The 26,895-nt window shown below is 43.8% G+C and overlaps 2 protein-coding genes across 2 annotated transcripts; both read left to right on the plus strand.

Annotated features, from left to right (window-relative positions):
* Nucleotides 1-8,606: 8,606 nt before the first annotated feature.
* Nucleotides 8,607-11,460, plus strand: LOC122690901 (seminal plasma protein A3-like). The gene is given in 5 exon segments (XM_043897881.1): nucleotides 8,607-8,682; nucleotides 9,986-10,060; nucleotides 10,678-10,715; nucleotides 10,717-10,825; nucleotides 11,321-11,460. Coding segments are annotated over 5 exon segments (438 nt in total).
* Nucleotides 11,461-20,798: 9,338 nt separating this feature from the next.
* LOC122692772 (seminal plasma protein PDC-109-like) lies at nucleotides 20,799-25,022 on the plus strand. The gene is made up of 7 exons (XM_043900600.1): nucleotides 20,799-20,874; nucleotides 21,865-21,926; nucleotides 22,363-22,393; nucleotides 22,547-22,609; nucleotides 23,523-23,654; nucleotides 24,297-24,445; nucleotides 24,967-25,022. The coding sequence occupies exons 1-6, from the start codon at nucleotides 20,799-20,801 to the stop codon at nucleotides 24,431-24,433; spliced, it is 501 nt and encodes a 166-aa protein (XP_043756535.1). The 3' UTR covers nucleotides 24,434-24,445; nucleotides 24,967-25,022.
* The last annotated feature ends 1,873 nt before the right edge of the window (nucleotides 25,023-26,895 follow it).

The raw sequence follows: 26,895 nt of genomic DNA on the forward strand, positions 1-26,895 counted from the left end.
ATTGTTAAGGTAATAAATAAAAAATTTTCATTATAAATGTTTTAATAAAAACAAATAAAAGGAAACAATCATGATGATGTACGGCAGAAACCAACACAATATTGTAAAGCAATTATACTTCAATTAAAAATCAATAAATTAAGATGTTAAAAAATGCTTAATAAAAATATACAAATAAGAAAAAAAAAACTGTGCTTCCCCTGGAGGATCAGTGGTAAAGAATCTGCCTGGCGATACAGGAGATGTGGGTTTGATCCATGGTCTTGGAAGCTCCCAGAAACCTCGGAGCAACTAAGCCTAACCACAACTATTGAGTCTGTGCTCTAGAGCCCCAGAGGCAGAGTTACTGAGCCCCACAACCGCAGAAGAGCCTGTGCCCATAACGAGAGAAGCCACTGCGCTGAGAAGCCTGCCCACCGAAACTGGAGAGCAGTCCCAATTCGCCACAACTAGAGAAAAGCCTGCGAAGCAAGGATGAACCAGCTCACCAAAAATAAATAATTTAAAAAATTTTTTTAAAGAAAGAAAGCCAGACAATGTAAGCACTATGCAGTTAATAGGGATCAGAAGATCTCTCCTGGTCCTAGAGAAAGAGCAAAAAAGCTTCCATTTTTGACTCTCTGAACAGATTCTATAGAAATATTGCCCTTTGGGTGAAGTCTTTTCCCAAACCCTTCACACAGTGGTTTATGGCACTGAAATCACACAACTGAAAAATGGAAAGATCACACACACACACACACATACACAGACACATGCATTCCCAGTTGAAGAATAATGAAAAGTCTACAGCATTGGCAGAAAAAAAGATTTAGAACCAATCACTAAGGGAATTCCCTGGCAGTTAGTTGGTGGTTAAGAATCAGCATTTTCACTGTCAGGGTCAGGTTCGATCCCTGGTGGGGAAACTAACATCTCAAATGCTGCTTGGTGCAGCCAAAACATAAATAAACAAACACAAATAAAACCAATCTTGATGCTTCTACCAAAAACAAACCAAAAAACTAGCACATCTCAGACAATACATGCTAAATAATTGGTATATTAGATATCACTGGCCATGACAAAGAAAAAAATAGAAAATGTTATATAAAAAAATGAACCTTATTTTCATTCTTTATTTCTTAAATCAATGAACTCTAATTGAAAGTCCAGAAATAATCTTTCACATTTGCAATTGATCTTCAACAACACATCAAGATAGTTTAATGTGGGGACTTCCCTAGAGGTCCAATGGTTAAGACTCTGCAGTTCCAATGCAGAGGGTACGAGTTCTAACCCTGATCAGGGAACTAAGATCCCATATGCCACGAGGTGTGGTCAAGAAAAAAAAAATAGTTCAACATGGCAATAATAATTACACTCTTTGCAACAAGTGGTTCTGAGACAAGCATATGTGTGTGTGTAATAATTGCTCTGTCACATCACTCGCTCTTTGCGATCCCATAGACCATCGCCCACCAGGCTCTTCTGTCCATGGAATTCTCCAGGCATGAACACTGGAGTGAGTTGCCAATCCCTTCTCCACAAGACAAGTATATCTGCACGCAAACTAAATAAACTGGATACCTACTTCATACCGTATGCAAAAGTAAAGTCAAAATGAGTCATAGGCTTAATTTTAAAAGTTGAATCTATATAATTCTTGGAAAAAATATAAATCTTCAAGACCTTGGGTTAAGAAATGAGTTCTTATATGTAACACTGAAAGGACAAATGACAAAAGAAAAGGTTTACAAATTGGACTTTATCAGAATTAAATTTATGCTTCAGTTTTCAGAGAAATGAAAACTGACAGAATGGGAGAAAAGTATTTGCAGGTCAGGTATCAGATAAAGAACTTGAATCTAGAACTTGTGGAGAATACTTACACCTCAATAATAAAGTGACAACACAATTTAAACGTGAGCTAAAGCAATTGAATGGATACTTCCCCAAAGAATATGTACAAATGGCTAATAGACACATGAAAAAGTGTTCAACATCATTAGACATAAAGAAAATACCAATGACATACAATCTAGAAGCAGAAGATTAAGAAGAGGTGGCAAGAAAACACAGAACTATACAAAAAAGTTCTTAATGACCCAGATAACCACGACAGTGTGGTCACTGACCTAGAGCCAGACATCCTCGAGTGTGAAGTCAAGTGGGCCTTAGGAAGCATCACTACGAACAAAGCTGGTGGAGGTGACGGCATTCCAGTTGAACTGTTTCAAATCCTAAAAGATGATGCTTTGAAAGTGCTGCATTCAATATGCCAGGAAATTTGGGAAGCTCAGCAGTAGCCACAGGACTGGAAAAGGTCAGTTTTCATTCCAATCCCAAAGAAAGGCAATGCCAAAGAATGTTCAAACTACCACACAATTGCACTCATTTCACATGGAGCAAGGTAATGCTCAAAATTCTTCCAGCTAGGCTTTAACAGTACCTGAATTGAGCACTTCCAGAGGTACAAGCTAGATTTAGAAAAGGCAGAGGAAACAGAGATCAAATTGCTGACATCTGTTGTATCAGAGAAACAGAAAGAGAATTCCAAAAATCATCTACTTCTGCTTCATTGACTACCCTAAAGCCTTTAACTGTGTGGGTCACAAGAAACTGTGGGAAATTCTTAAAGAGATGGGAATACCAGACCACCTGACCTGTCTCCTGAGAAATCTGTATGCAGGTCTAGAAGCAACAGTTAGAACTGGACATGTAACAACGGACTAGTTCAAAACTGGGAAAGGAGTATGTCAAGGCTGTATTTTGTCACCCTGCTTTTATAACTTCTATGCAGAGTTTTTGTTGTTCAGTCACCCAGTCATGTCCAACTCTTTGTGACCCCATGGACTGCAGTGCACCAGGCTTCCCTGTTCTTCACCATCTCCTAGAGCTTACTCAAACTCACGTTCATTGAGTCAGTGATGCCATCCAACCATATCGCCCTCTCCTCCTGCCTTCTATCTTTCCCAACATCAGGGTCTTTTCCAATGAATCAGTCCTTTCATCATCAGGTGGCCCAAGTATTGAAGTTTCAGCTTCAGCATCAGTCCTTCCAATGAATATTCAGGGTTGATTTCCTTTAGGATTGACTGGTTTGATCTCCTTGCAGTCCAAGGGACTCTCAAGAGTCTTCTCCAATACCAGTTCTAAAGCATCAGTTCCTTGCGACTCAGTCTTCTTTCTGGTCCAGTTCTCACATCCATACATGACTACTGGAAAAACCATAGATTTGACTATACAGACGTTTGTGGGCAAAGTAATGTCTCTGCTTTTTAATATACTTTCTAGCTTTGTCATAGCTTTTCTTTCAAGGAACAAGCATCTTGGTGTCATAAGGGTGGTGTCATCTGCATATCTGAGGCTAGAGTACATCATGCAAAATGCAAGGCTGGATGAAGCTTAAGCTGGAATCAAGATTGCCAGGAAAAGTATCAATAACCTCAGATATGCAGATGACGCTACCTTAATGGCAGAACATGAAGAGGAACTAAACAGCCTCTTGATGAAGGTGAAAAGAGGAGAGTGAAAAAGCTAGCTTAAACTTAACATTCAAAAAACGAAGATCATGGCATTAGGTCCCATCACTTCATGGCAAATAGATGGGGCAAAAACTGGAAACAGTGGCAGACTTTATTTTCTTGGGCTCCAAAATCACTGTGGGTGATGACTGCAACCAAGAAATTAAAAGATCCTCGCTCCTTGGAAGAAAAGCTATGACAAATCTATAAAAGTGTATTAAACAGCAGAGGCATTACTTTGCCAATAAAAGTCCATATAGTCAAAACTACGGTTTTCAGTAGTCATATACAGATGTGAGAGTTGGATCATAAAGAAGGCTGAGTGCTGAAGAATTGATGCTTTCGAACTGTGGTGCTGGAAAAGACTCCTGAGAGTCTCTCGGATAGTAAGGAGATCAAACCAGTCAATCCTAAAGGAAATCAACCCTGAATATTCATCTGTAGGACTGATGCTGAAGCTGAAGCTCCAACACTTTGGCCACCTGATGTGAAGAGCTGACTCACTGAAAAATACCCTGATGCTGGGAAAGATTGAGGGTAGGAGGAGAAGGGGGCAACAGAGGATGAGATGGGTTGGATGGCATCACCGATTCAATGGACATTAGTTTGAGAAAACTCCAGGAGATAGTGAAAGACAGGGAAGCCTGGCATGCTGCAATCCATGGGGTCACAAAGAGTTGGATATGACTGAGCAACTGAACAAAACAACAAATAGATTTAAAGGAAAATTTAATGATATTGATACATCAAATAGAGAATACTAATAATTAGAAATTTTTTCAAAAGGCCAAATGTAAATTCCTTAGTTGGAAAGCACAATAACAAAAACAAAAAACCTCACTAGAAGGCCCCAACAGCAGACTTGAGCTAACAATAGAATCAGTGAGCTTGGTGATAGATCAATAAAGATAATCCAATCTGAAAAACTGGAGGAGGAAATGGCAAACCACTCCAGTGTTCTTGCTTGGAGAGTCCCCATGGAAAGAGGAGCCTGGTGGGCTACAGTCCATGGGGTCACAAAGAGTCGGACAGGACTGAGCGACTAAGCACAATTTTTAAAAAATAAAAGAATGAAGAAAATTCAGTGAAGCCTGGGCAATCCATGGGCCACTATCCCATTTAGCAACATGCACACATAGGTATATCAGCAGGAGAAGAAAGGGGCAGAAATGATAGTAAGATCAATTTGTCGAGTATTGCCATTATAACAATGTTAAGTCCTCTCATCCATGAAAATGGAATGTCTTTCTATGGATTTACATCTTCTTAATTTCTTTCTGCTCTGCACACATCAAACAGGTGGGTTTTTGATAGGCATGCAAACTATACTCAGCAACGCTCTCTTTAAAAACTAGAATAGGGAATTCCCTGATGGTCCAGTGGCTAAGAATCTGCTTTGCAACACAGGGTGTACTGGTTCAATCCCTAGTCAGGGAACTAAGATCCCAGATATCGATGGGCAACTAAACTTGAATGCCACAACTAAAGACCCAAAACAGCCAAATAAATAAGTAAAAAGAAAGAAAGAAAAAATATAGACTTAAAAGAAGAAAGAATAAAAGGAAGTTCCGAGGGTGTTTACACTGGGTCCCCTGGCCCGGACCATTATCCAGTCAGCAGGAGAGGTGGACAATGAGTTCTTCTCTTTTACAGATTGAATGTTCTTGATACTAATCAGAAAGTCCTAGACATCTCCCAGGGATTCATCTATATGCATATTACCCCCCCTGCATCAACCTCATGAATTTTCATGACTGGATTTTTCCTTCAAACTAAGAGAACCAGGGGACACCTCCTCCTCTTATTGCCACAAAGCCTGCCTCCTGCAGCTCCTGCTTATTCACTCTGCCCCTAAGTGCAAACCCTGGGTGGCCCCACGTGATGTGGAATGTTCTCCTCTCCCAGACTGTGGATCTTTGTGGCTCATACACTGCTGTCAACCTCATCTGTGCAGTGTTTGGTGTTGTACGTGTGGTCCATTCCTAATATTTAAGGTGGACTGAACAGAAGCTGATCAGAACAGCAAGGCTGTTTCCCTCATGATGTAACCAGTACTACTGAATTGCAAGCGGCAAGAAGGTTCACTTCTCTGGCAGCCGGCATACCTCCATCCTCCTCCTAATACTGGGAATCTGCTATGCCTCTCACTGTTTCTATTCCCACATTCCACACTAAAAAAAAAAAAAAAAACACCTGCCTTATTTTTCCTTTTTATTTCTCCCTTACTCCCATTGTTTCTATTTCTCTCTACATCTGTTTCTATTGCTCAGATCTGGTATAAATTTCTTGATGAGTCCAGGTTTTCACAAAAAAACAAGAGTGTTTTTGTTGCTGTTTTTGTTTGGGGTGGTTTTTGGTCTGGTTGTTTGTTTTGTTTTTTGCCTCGGTGCTTGTGGGATCATAGTTCCCAGACCAGGGGTTGAACCTCGGCTCAGGGCAGTGAAAGTGCAGAGTCTTAACCATTCCATCGCCAGGGAATTTCACAAGTTTGTCTTTTTTTTAATTTAACAGTCAAAGATGCTAGGAAAGGTTTCCCAAGTGGCTCAGTGGTAAAGAACCTGCCAGTCAATGCAGGAGACACGAGATTGATCCCTGATCTGGGACGATCCCACGTGCCTCGGAGCAACTAAGCTTGTGTGCCACCACTGTCGAATCTGTGCTCTAGAGTCTGTGCGTGGCAACAAGAGAAGTCTCCACAATGAGAAGCCTGAGCACTAGAACTAGACAGTAGACCCTGCTTGTCATGACTAGCAAAAAGCCTTTTGTTGTTTTTGTTCTTCATTGCTGGAGCAATGAAGATCCATCACAGACAAAAACAAGTAAATAAGGAAAAATTACAAATTAAAAAAAAAGAGGAAAACAGGAGACAGGGACTAATGGAAGGGAAATTCAAAAAGGAGGGGATGCATATATGTATGGCTGATTCATCTTGCTATGCAGTAGAAGCTAACACAACATGGCAAACCAACTATGTTGTTACTATTTAGTCACTATGTCATGTCCAACTCTTTTGTGACCCCCATGGACTGTAGCTTGCCAGGCTCCTCAGACCTTGGGATCTCCAAGGCAAGAATACTGGCCTGAGTTCTGTTTCCTTCTCCAGGAGACCTTCCCAACCCAGGGACCAAACTTGTGTCCTCTGCGTTGGCAGGACAATTCTCTACCACTGAGCAGCCACTAGAGAAGACCAAAGCAACTATACTGCAATAAAAATTATTTAATAAAAAAATAAATAAGATTTATATCATAAATCCTACACACTAACAATAAAAACAGTATAGAGGGATTTCCCTGGTGGTCCAGTGGTTAAGACTCCAGGATTCCACTGCAGGCCTGGGTCCCATCGCTGGTCATGGAACTAGCGAACCCCCATGCCACAAAGGGGGGCCAAAAAGGACCAACCAACAACAATCAACAAAAGAGAGTAGGCACCCTGAGAGGTTGAGGGTTCAACTTGCATTGTAATCAAGCTGCCAAATCAGCCAATGGCCAGATGAGGTTCTGTGTTTCATTTCCAGCTGAAATGAAACACAGCTCTAGGAGAAAGGGGTCAAGAAACTCCCAAGTCATTTAGGCAGCACTTGGGCTGAAAGTTTGAATTCTTGAGCTCATCTTTTTATTTCACCATTTTGTGTGCTGATGTCAGGAGCAACAAACCAAGGTCATCATATTCCTTAGTTTCCCCCAAAACGTTCAAAATTGTCATCTACAGAGCCACAAAACACCCTGTTTGTTATAAGTGATTGATTAGACACATCTAACAGATATTTTGCCTGGTCCGAAAACAGTTCACGCCATGGACTATCAGTGGTCTGTTTATGACTGGGAAGTCAGTAGAGTCTTTTTTGGGCCACACCATGCTGCTCATGGGATCTTATTTCCCTGACCAGGGGCTGAACCCATGCTGCCTGCAGTGGAAGCATGGAGCCCTAACTCAGGCAGGAGATAGGCTCCAGGTTAGATATTTATAACTGGCTTCCTGTTTGGATTTCATGGGGTATGAAGAAGTAGGCTTCAGGCTGGATATTTAGAACTGTTAGGTTTTCTGAGACAAGACGGACTCCTAAGTATTTACCATCAGCCTCCCGTTTGCTCTCTAGAACGGAAGTAACAGACAGGGTTAATAGAAAGTCTTTGTCTCTCGTAAACACCTTGAGAAAATAGTCATGGCAATCATCAAGGTAATAACCAAGGCAAGGACAAAAAGGGGAAAAACCCTGTTTGAGTACAGAATTAAGGGATTACTCCCCCCTCGATTTTTGGGACAAGAGAGATACTCCAGGTGTGCAAAAGGGCTCCTTGTGGGTCAAAAGTCAGGGGATAACAGCAGGCCATAATGAGTCTTGCTCCTCCCGGAAGGCTTCACTTGAGATCCGTCTTGGTTGAGGGGTGCATGCGCTCCCAGAGGAGGATCCCACGGTAGGTCATGTGTAGGAAAAGAAACCACATAACTGGCAAAAGACAAAGACCCTGAAGAACTGACTTATATACATGACTTAACCGCCTCTTTACCGCAGTCCTCCTCACTAAGGGGGACACCCACACCCTTTCTCTCTGGGTGTGCATCTCTGCCTTGCTTCTGTCTTAATTAAACAAACTGTTTCTCACTGCGTGCTTTCCCACTTGTTGTGCTATGTCTCTAACAACACACTTTGCACCCACATTTATAGTTTTTGCCTCTGTTAAATGGATTTTTCACTGGGGGCAAAAATCCAGGGAAAATTTGCTGCTAGAGTCTAGCCTTTGCTGTCTGATGGCTAGGATTCCAGGTTCTTATCCAGGCTACTTCTATTCCTGGGCAGGGAATTAAGATCTCACTTCCTCCTGGCACTCTCTGCTGCCTCCTTGAGATCAAAAGGACTGGACCTTAGTCTCCTTTTAAATGTATTTCAAACCACTGAGGCTTGGAGACATTAAACTGCCAGCCAATATCCTGTACTTTCCATCTGAGAAATAAACTTGAACAGCATGCTCTCCTGCTGAGGAATGATCAAGCCCCGTCCAGGTGAAGTTGATTCTTATCAGGTTGAAGGGATGTTGGGGTCACTGGTTATATAAGAAGCAGATCAACGTTGGTCAGCCACAGGATAGCAAGTTATCATGGCACTGTGTTTGGGAACCTTTGTGGTTTGGGTTGGTGCGTCTATGTTTCTACAACTGGACTCTGTCATTGGAGGTGAGAGAGGGGAGACAGGCTAAAATTGGTGGAAAGACCCTGCCCCAGATGTGGATTGATGTGCAAAAGTCATAATAATAATAATAATAATCTTGTTGTTGTTCAGTTGCTAAGTGATTTCTCACTCTTTGCAACCCCATGGACTGCAGCCTGCCAGGCCTCCCTGTCCCTAAGTGTCTCCTGGAGTTTGCCCAAGTTGATGTCTGTTGAATCAGTGATGCTATCCAACCATCTTATCCTCTGCCATCCTCCTCTCCTTTTGCCTTCAGTCTTTCTCAGCATCAGGGCCTTTTCCAAAGAGTCGGCTGTTCACATCAGGTGGCCATGGTGATGGCAAATACGTCTACTGTTTCTTAAGTATGCTGGAAGGGCCAGATGCTATGAAGGGCTTCACATTTTATTTGATTTTCCAGCACCTCTATGAAATTGAAACCCAGGTGGGTTTGGCAGCAGAGACAAAAGCCTTTCTGAGAGCTGTCTCACCCTTGAATCTCAATGGCACTGTCCCACATGTGGGCAACCCACACCAGGGTTGGTTACATTGTTCAAGTGAAGAGTTTTTGATGTTTGAAGAGTTCACTTTTGAAATATTGGGTTCAGTCTGTGTTTTCCCTTAACATCGTATGAAATAAGAGGGACAGTGTGGACTCAGAGCATATCCTATGAACAGCGTGACAGCGGAGTCTGACCTTGTGGTTGATTTCATGTCTGTCCGTAGCTAAGCAGTAAGAGCAGGTCAGGGTCTCCCTCCCCTGTTCTGTTAGCCCTCTAGTCCTTGAGTATATCTGTCAGGGTAAACAAGGACTTCAAAACATAAAACAAAATCAAAGTTCGAGATGCAGGGCAGGTCCCACCACAGAAGGTATTCTGGCTGTGGCCTGCTTTGCTCTATTTGGTTGTTGCTCTTTTTCTGTTATCTTGTTTTGTTTTTTATTTTTAATCAGAGGATAATTGCTTTCCTATGTTGTATTGGTTTCTGCCATACCACACTGTGAATCACCCATAAATATATATATACATATATGTATACATAAATATGAATATATTATATATACATATGGGATATATATATCTCCTCCTGTTTGAATCTCCTTCCCACCCCGCCCCTCATCCTACCCCTCTATGTTGACAGCACAGAGTGGGCCATTGGGCCCCCTGTGTTATAACTGCAGCTTCCCACTAGCACACACAGGATGGTGTGTGCGTATCGAAGTTATCCTCTCGATCTGTCCCACCTAACCCTAACTCTGCTTTGTTCCTGCTCCTCCTCCATCCATCTCCTCTGCTCCCGCTTTTCTTCCAGATCAGCAGCTGTCTGAGGACTACTTCATTCTTCCTGAAGAAATGGAAGACACTGCTTCTGGCACAGAAACCAAAGGTAATCAACAACAAGAGAGAATGACAACAAACGACAATCCAGGGCAACAAGTTAACATGTGGGCAGGGTAACTGTGATGGAATTCTCCAGAGATACTTTACAGGCAGGAGCTAATAGTACCCTCTCAGTCACAGGAGGAGGCAGGTGTGCATGTCCCCCAAGGGGGCATCCCCAGACAGCATCAGGGTGGAGGCATCTGTAGATGGTGTGGTGGGAATCTGAACCCAGGGTCAGGGCTTCAGAGCTGGTGTCACTAAAGTGCTAAAGTAGAAACTGCCTGATCTCACATCTATACACCAGACCTCACAATTTATATATTTTTAACATGTCGGCTAGTCACTCTTTACATCTAGCTCTTTGTATCTATAAACGGGCATATATTTTTAAGTAAAATTTTTTCACTGTCAAAAAAAAATTAATAAAGCAAACACTGCCCAAAGTTAGAGAACCCTTCCTAATCCCTGAGGGAGGGACCACACCATACTGACCTTGATATCCCCGATGCTTAGCAGGGAGCTCTGTACCCAGGAGGCCGAAACAGAGACTTTACCAGAATTACCACGGAGATCATGAAACCCTAAGAGACAAAGAAATGAACAATGTCTTTCTTCTTTCAGATATGAGATGTGTTTTTCCGTTCATCTATAGGGGCATCTTTATGTAATCCCATGAAGTTTTTTGACTGTACATTCCACGATTCCATATTCCTTTGGTGTTCTCTCAGTGCAAACTATACAGGGAGATGGAAATACTGTACTAAAACAGGTGAGTGTGCAGACTATTCTCATAGGAGGAGCCCATGGCTTCCCAGATGAAGAGGGAAGGTCAAAACTGCCTCCTAGACAGAAGGTTCAGACATCTTCTGACCCAGCCCCGTGTGTTCTATTCACATCCCTTTCTCTCTTTCTCTCTCTTTGGCTGCTCTGGGTCTTCACTGTGCAAGGACTTTCTCTAGTTGCAGTGAGTGGGGTCTACTCTCTGTTGTGTGTGGGCTTCGGTGCAATGGCTTCTCTGGTTGAGGAGCACAAGCTAAAAGGGTGCTGGCTTCATTAGGTACCTCAGGTTGGCTCAGCACTTGAGATGCCCAGGCTTAACTGCTCCTCCGCCTATGGGATCTTTCAGACCAAGGATCGAGCTGATGTCCCTTGCATTGCAAGGCATCCTTAACCATTGACCACCAGGGACGCCTCCCTTTCTCTTGATGAGACTAAAAATGACCCTCCCACAATTAATGCTTTCACCCATTCCTTCTGTTTTCAGACTATGCTAAATGTGTCTTCCCTTTTATCCATGGAAACAAGTCTTATCAGACTTGCACAAAAACTGGGAGTGTTACTAAAAGGTATTGGTGCTCACTCTCTCCAAAGTTCAACGAGGATAGTGCTTGGAAGTATTGCTAGCAATAAAAAAAAAAAAAGTAAGAATGCCCAGGGAGGGTGGGAAGAGACAGGGGTGAGCAGGGAAGAGGCAGAGCTGGATAAAGAGGTGGAGTCAGATGCCCGGTGAGGAGGGAGGAGGCAGCTGGAGGGAGGGGATGAGGGAGAAAGATGCAGGAGGAAGAGTGAGGAGCAGAGGTTCACACGGAGAAACATGCAGAGAGGATGAAGAGGAGAAAGGGGACAAAAGATGGAAACAGAGGGAGAGACAAAGGCAAAATGCAAACAATGGAGAGAGGAGAGTCCCAGAGGGAAGGAGAAAAAGAGTTTGCAGGATGACAAATGGAAGGAGGAGGATCCGGAGAGGATCGGTGCCAAGGCAAGGTGGAAGAGAAGGTGAAAGAGGGGCAGAGAGAGGACAACAGAGTCTTTGGAGCAGGCGTGAGACAGTAGGAGCTGAGATGGGATGAGCAGAGAGCAAGGAGAAAGGGACCTTTGCCCTCTGTGGGACTGACTAAGAAACAAAAGTAGACTCGTTCACACTGACCCCAGGCCCACGCTGTGACGGTCCAGTGCATCCACCCATGGCCAGGGTGCAGTTCAGACTTTGAAACATCGGTGAAGAAAATTAAGAACTCTCAAGCATGAAGGTGATGCTCTGATGACAGAGGTGAAATCCTTTCCCAGCATCTCCACCATGTTCCCCTGTGCGTGGTTCCAATCAATAAACACTTTCTCTGCAGGTGTGGTCCTGGTCCCACAAAGAAACCTGTGTATCAAATGGGAGGGTCTCATTGTGCTTAGGTTAACCAGGCAGGATCTTTTTGTCTTCCTTTCCCTTCTTCAGGGTCCCAGTGGAACATCAGTATACATCACAATTGTCCCTCCTGGGGGCTTGATTGACAGGTGAAGACCCAGTGGTAAGATCTGAGGTGGGGTGGGAAGAGAGTCCAAGAGGGTATGGAGGGCTGGTCCTTGTCAGAAAGATTTTCCAGACTTAACTGAAATGTTATTCCTTCCTGGAGCTATTCTCTGATGGCCCTGTATAAGGAGTCCCCATCATGTCTTCCTAGTTCATCTTTTCTCTCCTCACAATTAAAACTGCCCATCTTCCACGGGAGACTGGAATTTGGAGGAGGGTCAGGATGGACTGTGTTCACAGTGGGTGGCCTCACTCCTAAGCACAGAACCTGACATACTCTTGGTATTGATCAAAAGGGCCACTCTCCTTTTTAAAACAAACAGGAATTTTAAATAAATATTATTTCCATCACTCACTGGGTCTGATTGAAAGAAGGTTAAATTCACAAGTATCTGAAACAATGAAGGGTCTGAAAGAGCCTAGTCACAAAATTTCATCTTAATCAAAAGCACCCAGTGCCTATCTAAGGAATCCACGAGACCGGGTGATGGACTTCCGGTCACCATCCAGGGAAGAGGTACACAGACTTTTAATCACTGTGCAGGAAGGTTGTGCTGATAGAATATTTGTCCTCTGTGATTTAAGGCCAGAAACTCAGAGCCTCACTTGAAACCAGGACATAAAATAAATAAATTTAAACTTAAAACAGAAAAAAGTGTTTTAATTAAAAACACTTCAATCAAAATAAACAAAAGGAAACCAGGGGCTTCCCTGGTGGCTCAGTGGTAAAGAATCTGCCTGCCAACGCAGAGGACACTGGGCCATCCCTTGGCCGGGAAGTTCCCACGTGCCACAGAGCTACTACGCCCACGGGCCACAACTATTGGGCCTGCGCTGTAGAACCTGGGAGCAGCAAATGCTGAGCCCACGGGCCACAATTTTGGAAGCCCATGCACCCTAGAGTCCGTGTTCTGCAACAAGAAAAGCCACAGCAATGAGAAGGGCAAAGAGCAAAGTAGGGGATTAAGAAGTTAAAACCACTATGATAAAATAAATAAGCTACAAGAACATATTGCACAACATCAGAGAATATAGCCAATAGTTGATAATAACTATGAATGAAATAAAACTTTAAAAGGTGACTCACTGTTTTGTATACCAGAGACATACAATGCTGTATATCAACTTACCTCAATTTTAAAAAGGCAAAATAAAAATAAAATGTCCACATACACATTGCTGTATTTAAAACAGATAACCAACAAAGACCTACTCTATAGCACAGGGAACTCTGCTCAATTTTCTGTAATACCCTAAATGGGAAAAGAAATTGAAAAAGAATAGATACATGTATAATGGAACCACTGAAACTAACAGCATTGTCAAACAGTTCTAGCCAATATTAAATAAATTTTTTAATAAAATGTTTGATTTCAACAAAAATTATGAGCTATGCAAAGATACAGAAAAGGGAACTTTACACACACAAAAACAATCAATAGTTACTGTCTTTCAGAGATTCAGATGATAGACTTTTATCAGACAAAGATTCCAAAGTTATATTATGAGTATGTTCAAATAACTCGCTTTGCTCAGTACTACTACAATCTCTAGGCCCATCCATGTTGTTGCAAATGGCATTATTTTGTTCTTTTTAAAAGTCTGTTAACTATGTTGTTGTTGTTGCTGAGTTGTGTCCAACTCTTTTTCAACCCCCTGGACTGTAGCCCACAAGCTCCTCTGTTCATGCGATTTCCCAGGCAAGAATTCTGGAGTGGGTTGCCACTTCCTTCTCCAGGGGAGCTTTCAGACCCAGGGACCGAATCTATGTCTCCTGCTATGGCAGTCTCCCTGGTGGCTCAGACGGTAAAGCGTCTGCCTACAATGCGGAAGACCCAGGTTCAATCCCTGGGTCGGGAAGATCCCCTGGAGAAGGAAATGGCAACCCACTCCAGTGTTCTTGCCTGGAGAATCCCATGGATGGAGGAGCCTGGTGGGCTACAGTCCATGGGGTCGCAAAGAGTCGGACACGACTGAGCGACTTCACTTTCTTTCACTTTCATGGCAGGCAGATTCTTTAGCACTGAGCCACCAGGGAAGTTCTCTATTAACTATACCCTCAATAAAAAAAGAAAAGAAAAAGTTGAGGGCTAAAAAAAAAAAAAAATTCCATGGCATAGATTTAAAAGCAAGTTTAATGATATTGATACATCAAACAGAGAAAACTAATAGTGAGTTAGAAATTGTTTTCAAAAGGACCAAATGGAAATTCTTAAGTTGGAAAGTATAATAACAAAATTAAAAAAAAACTCACTTGAGGGCCCCAACAGCAGATTTGAGCTAGCAAAATAAAAAAATCAGAGAACCTGATGATCGATCAATAGAGATTATCCAACCTGAAGAAAAGAAAAAGAATGAAGAAAATTCAGGGGAGCCTTGGCAATTCATGGGATACTATCAGGTTTAGCAAAATACACACATGGGGATACCTGCAGGAGAAGAGGGAAAGCAGCAAAAATAAAAACAGTAAGATCAACTTGGTGAGTATTTTCATCTTATCAATGTTAAGTCTCCTTATCCATGAACATGGAGTGTCTTTCTATTGGTTTAGATCTTCTTAATTTCTTCCTGCAATATTCTGTACACATCAAACAGGTGGATTTTTGATCGGCAGGCAAACCATACTTCAGTAATTTTTTTTGAAAGTTGCTCAGTTGTGTCTGACTCTTTGCAACCCCATGGCCTTCCAGACTCCTCTGTCCATGGAATTCTCCAGGCCAGAATCCTAGAGTGGATAGCCATTTCCCTCTCCAGGGGATCATCCCAACCCAGGGATCTAACCCAGGTCTCCCACATTGCAGGCAGATTCTTTACCAGCTGAGCCACCAGGAAGCCTATACTTCAGTAAAGCTCTTTTTAAAAACAAGAATAGGAAACTATAAGCAAGGTGAAAAGACAGCCTTCAGAATAGGAGAAAATACTAGCAAAAGAAGCAACGGACAAAGAATTAATCTCAAAAATATGCAAGCAACTGCTGCAGCTCAATACAAGAAAAATAAATGACCCAATCAAAATGTGGGCCAAAGAACTAAACAGACATTTCCTCAAAGAAGACATACAGATGGCTAACAAGCACATGAAAAGATGCTCAACATCACTCATTATCAGAGAAATGCAAATCAAAACCTCAATGAGGCACCATCTCACGCCAGTCAGAATGGCTGCTATCCAAAAGTCTACAAGCAGTAAATGCTGAAGAGGGTGTGGAGAAAAGGGAACCCTCTTACACTGTTGGTGGGAATGCAAACTAGTACAGCTTCTATTGAGAACAGTGTGGAGATTCCTTAAAAAACTGGAAATAGAACTGCCATATGACCCAGCAGTCCCACTGCTGGGCATACACACCGAGGAAACCAGAATTGAAAGAGACACGTGCACCCCAGTGTTCATCGCAGCACTGTTTATACTGCAGTGTTCATTGCAGCCAGGACATGGAAGCAACCTAGATGCCCATCAGCAGACGAATGGATAAGAAACCTGTGGTACATATACACAACGGGATATTACTCAGCCATTAAAAAGAATACATTTGAATTAGTTCTAATGAGGCGGATGAAACTGGAGCCTATTATACAAAGTGAAGTAAGCCAGAAAGAAAAACACCAATACAGTATATTAACACATATATATGGAATTTAGAAAGATGGTAACAATAACCCTGTATGCGAGACAGCAAAAGAGACACAGATGTATAGAACAGTCTTTGGACTCTGTGGGAGAAGGCGAGGGCAGGATGATTTGGGAGAATGGCATTGAAACATGTAAATTATCACATGTGAAACGAATCGCCAGTCCAGGTTCGATGCATGATACAGGGTGCTCGGGGCTGGTGCAGTGGGATGACTCAGAGGGATGGGATGGGGAGGGATAGGGGAGGGGTCTCAGGATGGGGGACACATGTACACCTATGGCAGATTCATGTCAATGTATGGCAAAACCAATATAATATTTTAAAGTAAAAATAAATTAATTAATTAATTAAAAAAAATAAACTATTCCTCTTCCTTCATCTTGTAAAGAAGAAAAAAAACAAGAACAGGAAATTTGTGGGTGATCCAGTGGCTTAGAATCTGCTTTGCAACTCAGGGGTTGTTCAGTAGTTAAGTCCTGTGTGACTCTTTACAATTCCATGGACTGCAGCACTCCAGGCTTCCCTGTCCTTCGCTGCCTCCCGAGTTTGCTCAAACTCATGTCCATTGAGTCAGTGACGCCATCCAACTATCTCATCCTCTGTCGCCCTCTTCTCTTCCTGCCCTTAATCTTACCCAGCACCAGCGTCTTTTCCAATGAGTCGGCTCTTCCCAACAGGTGGCCAAAGTATTGGAGCTTCAGCTTCAGTGTCAGAGTACTCGGATTCAATTCCTGGCTAAGGAAATAAGATCCCACATGTTGATGGGTAGCTAAGCCTGTGCACACAACTAAAAGACCTGGAGCAGCCAAATAAATAAACAAAAAGAAAAAATATATATGCTTTAAAAAGTTACAAAACGATAACCCTATATGCAAAACAGAAAAAGAGACACAGAAGTACAGAATAGACTTTTGAACTCTGTGGGAGAAGGTGAGGGTGGGATGTTTCGAAAGAACAGCATGTATATTATCTATGGTGAAACAGGTCACCAGCCCAGGTGGGATGCATGAGACAAGTGCTCGGGCCTGGTGCACTGGGAAGACCCAGAGGAATCAGGTGGAGAGGGAGGTGGGAGGGGGGATCGGGATGGGGAATACGTGTAACTCTATGGCTGATTCATATCAATGTATGACAAAACCCACCGAAATGTTGTGAAATAATTAGCCTCCAACTAATAAAAATAAAAAATAAAAATAAATAAATAAAATAAAAAGTTACAAAACAAGAATATAAGAAAGTTCCTTGGAAAAAAAAAAAGAAAAAGAAAGTTCCTTGGGTGTTCACCCTGGGTTCCATGGTCTGGACTATTGATCAGTCAGCAGGAGAGGTGGACAATGAGTTCTTCTCTTTTACAGATTCAATGTTCCTGATACTAATCAGAAATTCCAGACATCTCCCAGGGATTCATCTACACGCATATTACCACCCTGCATCAACTTCATGAGTTTTCATAACTGGATTTTTCCTTCAAACCAAGAGAACCAGGGGACACCTCCACCTCTGGTTACTACAAAGCCTGTTTTGTAGTAATAATAAGTCTGCAGCCCCTGCTTATTCACTCTGCACCTAAGTGCAAACCCTGGGTGGCCCCACGTGATGCGCACTGTCCTCCTCCCCAGACTGAATATACGTGGCTCATACACTGCTGTCAACCTCATCTGTGCGTGTTGGGTGTTGTGTATTTGGTTCTTTTCTAATAGTTACGGTAGGCTGGACAGAGGATGATCGGAACAGCATGGCTGTTTCCTTCTTGATCCTACCAGTACTATTGAACAGCAAGGGGTAGAGTCAATGGTCCACTTCTCTGGCAGCCTGCATACCTCCATCCTCCTCCTAAGACTGGGAATCTGCTATGCCTCTCACTGATTCTGTTCCCACACCCCAACTTGAAAAAAAAAAAAAAAAGCCTTCTCTCTCCTTTTGCTTTCTCCCCCACCCTCTTTGTCTCTATCTCTCTCTCTCCATTTATTTCTGTCTCTCAGGTCTGGTATAAGTTTCTCATTGAGCCTAGGCTTTCATCTAAAACAAGAGTTTTTTGTTGTTTTATTCTGGGTGGGTTTTTTGTTGGTGGGTTTTATTTTGCTGCTGTTGCTGTTGTTTTGGCGTGGTGCTTGTGGGATCATAGTTCCCGGACCAGGGATTGAACTTGGGCCCTGGGCAGTGAAAGCGCAGAATCTTAACCATTCTATCACCAGGGAATTCCACAAGAAGTTATTTTTAACATCAAAGATGCTAGGAAGGGTTTCCCTGGTGGCTCATTGGTAAAGAATCCATCTATCAGTGCAGGAGGCCTGAGGTCGATCCCTGATCTGGTAAGATTCCCATGTGCCTTGGAGCAACTAAGCTTGTATGCCACCAGTACCACGTCTGTGTTAACACAGACTGTGCCCTACATCAAGAGAACCCACTCCAATGAGAAGCCTGAACACTGGAACTAGAGCATAGCCCCCCCCTTGCCACAACTTGCGAAAAGCTCTTGGAGTAGCAAAGACCCAGCACAGGCAAAAACAAAGAAATACATGAAAATCATTAAAAAAAAAAAAAAAAAAACAAAGTAAAGACAGGGACTAATGGGAGGGAAACTCAAACTCAGAAAGGAGGGGATATGTGTGTATGTATGGCTGATTCACTTTTCTAGGCAGTGGAAGCTAACACAGCTAAGCAGCTATGTTGCCGTTCTTGTTCCTGTTTAGTTGCTAAGTTGTGTCCAACTCTTTTGTGACCCCCATGGACTGTCACCCTCTAGGCTCCTCGGACCTTGGAATCTCCAAGGCAAGAATAAGGGCATGAGTTGCCATGTCCTTCTCCAGGAGATCTTCCCGACCCAGGAATGGAACCTGTGTCCTCTGCATTGGCAGGTGGATTCTTTACCATTGAGCTACCAGGGAAGACCAAAAAAAGAAATAAAGTTTTATATCATAAATCCTATACGCTAAGGACAATTAAAACGATAGACAGGGACTTCTTTGGTGGTCCAGTGGTTAAGACTCCAGGCTTCTACTGCAGGGGGCTGGGGTTCCATCTCTGGTCTCAAAATTAACAAATCCCCATGACACAAAGCTAGATCAAAAGAAACAAAGAAACAATAACAAATGTAGGCATATAGAGAGGCTGAGGGTTCAACTTGCATTGCAATCAAGTTGCCAAATCTGTCAGTGGAAAGATGAGGTTCTATGTTTGATTTCCAGATTTCAGCCATGCAGCTCTAGCAGAAAAGGGTCAAGAAACTCTCAAGTCATTTAGGCAGCACTTGGGCTGAAAGTTTGAATTCCTGAGCTCACCTTCTTCTTTCACCATTTAGTACGGTGACATTAGGAGCAACCAACCAAGTCATTATGTTTCTTAGTCCCCCTCTCCCCCCAAAATATCCAGAAGTATCATCTATAGAGTCACATGGCACTCTGCTTGCTTTAAGTGGTTGATTAGGCAAATCTAACAGATATTGTGCCTGACTCTAAAACAGTTCACACCACGGACTATCAGTGGTCTCTACAACTGGGAAGTCAGTAGTGTCTTTGTCTCTTTTTTTGGCCATAACATGTGGCTGGCAGGATCTTAACTCCCTGAGCAGGGATTGAACCCATGTCCCCTGCAGTGGAAGCATGGAGCCTTAACTCAGGCAGGAGATCAATGAGTTCCAGGTTATTTACAGCTAGCCTCCTGTTTGCATTCCATGGGATATGAAGAAGTGAGCTTCAGGCTGGATACTTAGAACTGTTAGCATTTTCTGAGATAAGGGATAGATGAGCTCCGGTTAAGGCACTTAGCAACTTCCTTTTGCTCTCAGAAGTGGAAGTAACCATAGAAACAAGGTTAATAGTCAGTCTTTGTCTCTTGTAAACACCTTAAGGTAATGTTCATGGCAATTGTCAAGGTAATAATCAAGGCAAGGACAAAGAGGGGAAAAGCCCTGTTTGAATAAAGGATTAAGGGATCACCACACTCCCAACGCTCCACTGTTGGGAACAAGTGAGTCACTCTATGTGAGCAGAAAGGCTCCTTGTGGGTCAAAAGTCAGGAGGTAACAGGAGGCCATAATGAGTCTTGCTCCTCCCAAAAGCCTTCACTTGAGATCCATCCTGGCTGAGGGGGTACATGAGCACCCAGGGGAGGGCCCCAGGGTAGGTTAGGTGTAGAAAAAGAAACCAGGTAATTGGCTAAAGATAAACACACACCCAGAAGAACTCACTTATGTAAGTGACCTTACAGTCTCTTTGCTGCGCTCCTCTTCCCTAAAAGGGACACCCACACTCTTTCTCTCCGGTTGTGTATCTCTGCCTTGCTTCATCTTAACTAAACTGTTTTTCCATGTGCTCTCCCACTTGTAGTTGTATTATGTCTCTAACACTAAACTTTGTACTTGCATTCAAAATTTTTGCCTCCGTGACAAATGCATTTTTCACTGGGAGCAAAGATCCAGGGAAAAATTGCTTCTGGAGTCTAGCCTTCGCTGTCAGATGGCTAGGATTCCTGGTTCTCATCCAGGTTACCCAGGTTCAATTCCTGGACAGGGAATTAAGATCTTGCTTCCTGCTATCGCTCACTGCTGCTTCATTGAATTCATAACCGCTGGACCTAGGTCTCCTTTTCAAAGCATTTCAAACCACTGAGGCTTGGAGACATTAAACTGCCAGCCAATGTCCTGTATTTTCCATCTGAGAGATAAACTTGAACTTCATGCTCTCAGGCTGGGGAATGATCAAACCCCGTCCAGGTGAGCTTGATTCTTATCAGGTTGAAGGGATGTTGAGGTCACCGATTATAAAAGGAGCAGATGGATGCTGGTCAGCCACAGGAGAGCAACCTACCATGGCTCCGTGTTTGGGGCTCTTTCTGATTTGGGCTGGTGCGTCTGTGTTTCTACAGCTGGTCCCTGTGAATGGAGGTGAGAGAGGGGAGATGGGCTAGAATTGGTGAGAGAGATCCTGCCCCAGACATGGACTGATGTGTAAAAGTCCATGGCAATATTATGGCAATAATAATAGTGGTTACAAATGTGTCTCCCATTTCTTGAGTATGTCCCAAGGGCAAGACGCTATGAAGGGTTTCACATTTTATTCATTTTCCACCAACTCTGACACTGAAACCCAGGTGAGTTTGGCAGTAAAGCCAAAGGCCTTTTTGGGAGTTGCCTTATTCCTAGATCTCCATTGCACTGTCCCAGACGCTTTACCATCTGAGCCATCAGGGAAGCCAACCTACTCCCAGCATTGGTTATCTTGTTCAAATGAAGAGTTTTCCTATCCTTGTAGAGTTTACTGTTTGAAATATTGGGTTGGCCGAAAAGTCCATGCAGATTTTTTTTCCGTGATGTTGTGGGAAACAAGAAGGACAGTGTGGTCTCCAGGCAGGTCCTATGACTTGTCTGCTACAACAGTGTCTCTGCTTTGTAGCTGAATCCACGTGGGTCCACAGGCAAGCGGTGAGAACATGTCAGAGTCTCCCTCACCTGTTGTGTTAGCCTTCTAGGCAGCAAGTTTACCTGTTCAGGGTAAACAAGGACTTCAAAATATAAAAGAAGATAAAAGTCAGAGATGCAGGGCAGGTCCCACTACAGATGATATTCTGGTTGTAGCCCTGCTTTTTTCTTTTTTGGTTGTTGTTATTTTTCTGTTATCACGTTTTTGGTTTTTAATCGAAGGATCATTGCTTTACAGTGCTTTGTTGGTTTCTGTCATACAGCGTCTCCAGTCAGCCACAGGTGCATATATATAGAGATATGTGTGTGTGTGTGTGTGTGTGTGTGTGTGTGTGTTGAGTCGCTCAGTCGTGTCCAGCCCTTTGTGACCCCATGGACAGTAGCCCACCAGGCTCCTCTGTCCATGGGGATTCTCCAGGCAAGAATACTGGAGTGGGTTACCTGGCCCTCCTCCAGGGGATCTTCCCAACCCAGGAATTGATCCCAGGTCTCCCGCATTGCAGGCAGATTATTTACCATCTGAGCCAGGAGGGAAGCCCATATATATATGTGTGTGTGTGCGTGTGTGTGTGTGTGTGTACATATATACATACATATTTATATATGCACATGGGCATCTCATGGGGTTAGTGGTAAAGGAATCCGATTGCCTATGCAGGAGGTGCAGGAGACACTGGTTTGATCCCTGGGTTGAGAAGATCCCCTGGAAGAGGAGATGGCAGCCCACTCCAGTATTCTTGCCTGGAGAATCCCATGGGCTTAGGAGTCTGGCAGGCTACAGTCCATGGGATTGCAAAGAGTTGGATGTGACTGAGCACGCACACACACTTACATATGCATATGTGTGTGTGTGTATATATATGTGTGTGTGTGTGTATATATATGTGTGTATATATATATATATCCCCTCCCTCTTGAACCTCCCTCCCACCCCCCACCATCCTATCCCTCTAGGTTGATAGCAGCGGGCTGGGCGGGGCTCCCTGTGTTATATAGCAGCTCCCCACTGGCTATCTATTCTACACACAGTGGTGGGTATATGTTCACACTACTCTCTCAATTTGTCCCACCAAACCCTGACCCTGCTTCATTCCTGCTCCTGCTCCAACGGTCTCCTTTTCTCCTGCTTTTCTGCCAGATGAGAACAACGGTGTTTCTACTGAACATACCGGAGACAAGTCTTCTGCTGAATCAGCTGAAGGTAGAGTTCCTGGCGCAGATACCCAAGACAATCAACAAGGGAAGAGAATGACAACATAAGAACAGTCCAATACAACAAACTAACGTGTGTGGCAGGGCAACTGTGATGGGGATCCTCCAAGACATGTCACAAGCACGGGCCAATGTTACCCTCTCAGTCACACACATACACCCAGGGGTTATCCACACCAGCATCGGGGGCGAACATTCTGTAGATGGTGGGACTGGACTCTGAACACAGGGTCCAGGCTTCAGAGCTGGTGGCAGATGCTAAAGTAGAAACTCCCCCAAATTCACATCAGTACACAAAACCTCCCAATTTATATCTTTTTAACATGTCGACTAGTCACTCTTTACAGCTTCCCAGATGGTGCTAGTGGTAAAGAACCTGCCTTCCAGGTCAGGAGACTTAAGAGACACAGGTTTGATCCTTGGGTGGGGAAAATCCCCTGGAGAAGGAAATGGCAACCCACTCCAGTATTCTTGCCTGGGAAATCCCATGGACAGAGGAGCCTGGCTGGTTACAGTCCACAGGGTCTCAAAGAGTCGGACACAACTGAAGCAACTTAGTAGTCACTCTTTATATCACTTTCTCTGTATCTATAGACAGACGTGACTGAGCAACTAAGTGCAGAACAGCACATAGACAGGCTTATATTTCTAAATAAAATTTTCTTCACTGACCAAAAATAAATAAATAAAGTAGAAACTTCCCAAAGTTAGAGAAGCCTTCCTCGTCCCTGAGGGAGGGACCACACCACACTGACCTTGACATCCCCGATGCTTAGCAGGGGCTCTGTACAGAGCAGGCTTGGGGGTGATGGGCAGGCGTGAAAGGAGATTTTGCCAGAGTTACCACAGACATCATGAAACCCTAAGTGCCAAGGAAGCGAACAATGTCTTTCTTCCTTCAGATGAAAAATGTGTTTTCCCATTCACCTATGGAAACAAAAAGCATTTCGACTGCACATTCCAGGGTTCCATATTCCCGTGGTGTTCCCTCGATGCAGACTACAAAGGAAGATGGAAATACTGCACTAAGAAAGGTAAGCATGCAGCCTGTCCTCAGACGAGAAGCACCTGGCTTCCCAGATGAAGGGGGAAGTCCATAACTGTCCCCTGGAGGGAAGCCTTGGACACGAGGATGAGCAAGCTCTGGGAGTTGGTGATGGACAGGGAAGCCTGGCGTGAGGCAGTCCATGGGGTCGCAAAGAGTCGGACACGACTGAGTGACTGAACTGAACTGAACTGAGAGGGTAGTCTCAGGCATCTCCTGACCCAGCCCCATGTGTTCCATTCATGTCCCTTTCTCTCTCTCTCTCTCTCTCTCTCTCTCTCGGCTGCTCTGGGTCTTGTTGCTGTGCCCAGTTCTTCTCTAGTTGCAGTGAGTGGGGTCCACTCTCCGTTGGTGTGTGGGCTTCTCATTGCAGTGGCTTCTCTTGTTGGGGAGCACAGGTTTCTAGGCACACAAGCTTCAGTAGTTGCAGGGTGTCAGCTCAGTAGTTGAGGTGCCTGGGCTTAACAGCTCCTCCACCTGCTGGATCTTTCAGACCAGGATTTGAACCCATGTCCCTTGCATTGCAAGGCATTCTCTACCATGGACCACCAGGGAAGCCCCCTTTTCTCTTGATATGATTAAAAATAACCCTCCCGCAATTAATGTTTCACCCATTCCTTCTATTTTTCAGACTATGCCAAGTGTGTCTTTCCCTTTATCTTTGGAGGCAAGAAATATGAGACTTGCACAAGAGATGGAAGTCTTTTGCGGGATTGGTGCTCAGTCTCTCCAAACTATGACCAGGATAAAGCTTGGAAGTATTGCTAGCCATAAGAAGAGGTAAGAGTGTCCGGGAAGGGTGGGAAGAGACAGGGGTGAGCAGGGAAGAGACACAGTTGGATAAAGAGGTGGAATCAGATGCCCAGTGAGGAGAGAGGAGGCAGGTGGAGGGAGGGGATGAGGGAGAAAGATGCAGAAGGAAGAGTGAGGAGCAGAGGTTCATGCAGAGAAACATGCAGAGAGGATGAAGAGGAGAAAGGGGACAAAAGATGGAAACAGAGGAAGAGACAAAGGCAAAATGCAAACAATGGAGAGAGGAGAGTCCCAGAAGGAAGGAGAAAGAGAGTTTGCAGGATGACAAATGGAAGGAGGAGGATCTGGAGAGGATCGGTGCCAAGACAAGGTGGAAGAGAAGGTGAGAGAGGGGCAGAGACAGGACAAGAGTCTTAGGAGCACGGTGCAAGATAGCAGAATTGAGACAGGAAGAGCAGAGAGCAAAGGAGAAAGAGACCTTTGCCCTCCATGGGACTGACTGAGAAGCAAAATAGACTCGTTAACACTGACCCCAAAACTATGCTCAGTTACCGTCCAGCGCATCCACCCGTGGCCGTGGATGCAGTCAAGCCTTTGAAACCTCAGTGAAGAAAATCAAGAACTGTCAAGCATGAAGGTGATACTCTGAAAGACAGGTGAAATCCTTTCCCAGCATCTCCACCATGTTCCCCCTGTGCGTGGGTCCAATCAATAAACACTTTCTCTGCAGGTGTGGTCTTTGTTTTCTCCTCCACAAAGAAACCTGTGGATCTATTGGGAGGGTCTCAACGTGCTCAGGTTAACCAGGCAGGATCTTCTTGTTTTCCTTTCCCTTCCTTGGAGTCCCGATGGAAAATCAATACACATCACAATTGTCCCTCCTGGGGGCTTGATTGACAGGTGAAGACCTGGTGGTAAGATCTGAGGTGGGGGGAGGAGGGTCCCAGAAGGTATGGAGGACTGCTGCTTATCATAAAAGATTTGTCTTTTCCCAACTTAGCTGAAATGGTGTTCCTTCCTGGACCTGTTCTCTGACGCCGTAGGATAAGCAGTCTGGATTATGTCTTTCCAGTTCATCCTTTCTTTCCTTAAAATTAAACTGCCCATCTCCCACGGGGGGGCTGCAATTTGGAGAAGGGTCAGGATGGACCGTGTTTTCCCTGACCTCAGTACTAGCACAGAATCTGACACGTCCTTGGTGTTTATCAACAGGACCACTCTCCTATTTAAAACAAACAGGAATTTTAGACAAACATGTCCATCACTAACTGGGCCTGATTGAAAGAAAGTTAAATTTATGCATGTTAGAAATAATGAAGGGCCTGAAAGGTCCTGATCACTAAATTTTATCCTGGTTAAAAACACCCAGTGCCTATCTAAGGAATCCATGAGACCTAGTGATGGACTTCCCTTCACCATTCAGGGAAGAGGTACACAGACATTTCATTCACTGTGCAGGAAGGCTGTGTTGATAGAATATCTGTCCTCCGTGATTTCAGTCCAGAGACACAGAGCCTCACTTGAAACCAGGACATAAAATAAATAATGTTTTAAACTTAAAACATAAAAAGTATTTTAATGAAAAAGACTTCAATTAAAAACAAATAAAAGGAAATCAGGGGCTTCTCTGGTGGCTAAGTGATAAAGAACCTGCCTGCCAATACAGGAGATGCTGGTTCCATCTCTGGTGTAGGAAGATCCCACACCCTACAGAGCAACTAAGCCTGTGTGTCGCAAATATTGAGCCTGAGTTCTAGAGCCCCAGAGCTGCACCTACTGAGCCCACACACAACTGCTACTGAAGCCCGTGGGCCCTAGAGCCCATGCTCCGCAACAAGAGAAACCACAGCAATGAGAAAGAAGCCTGGGCACCGCAACTAGAGAGTAGCTCCTGCTCACCACCGCTAGAGAAAAGTCGACACAGCAACAAAGACCCAGCACCGCCAAAATCAACCAATAGAGATTAAAAATTTAGAAAAGGAAACCGGTGCATTGTAAGAGCAATGCAGTTAATGGGAATCAGAGGATCCTCCCTCCTGGTCCCAGAGAAACAGCAAAGAAGCTTCCTTTTTTGCCTCTCCGAGTAGATTACAAGGAACTATTGCCCTTGGGGAACATCCATTCTCATACCCTTCACACACTTGTTCATGGCACTGAATTTACACAAGTGAAAAAGGGCCCAAATTATACACATAGCATATGCGTATACACATACATATACCAATAGTACACATAGCATATACACAAACATGCACGTATACACACACGCATTCCTAGCTGAGGAGTGACGAAAAGTCTACAGCATTGGCAGAAAAAAAGATTTAAAACCAGTCTAAAAGGGAATTTCCTGCCAATCCAGTGGTTAGGACTAGGTGTTTTCACCGCCAGGGTCAGGGTCGATCCCTGGTGGGGAAGCTAAGATGTTACATGCCGTGTGGTGCAGCCAAGACATAAACAAAAAAAATAAAAATAAAACC

The sequence above is a fragment of the Cervus elaphus genome, chromosome 4 (assembly GCF_910594005.1).
Source record: "Cervus elaphus chromosome 4, mCerEla1.1, whole genome shotgun sequence".
In the NCBI taxonomy this organism is placed as follows: Eukaryota; Metazoa; Chordata; class Mammalia; order Artiodactyla; family Cervidae; genus Cervus; species Cervus elaphus.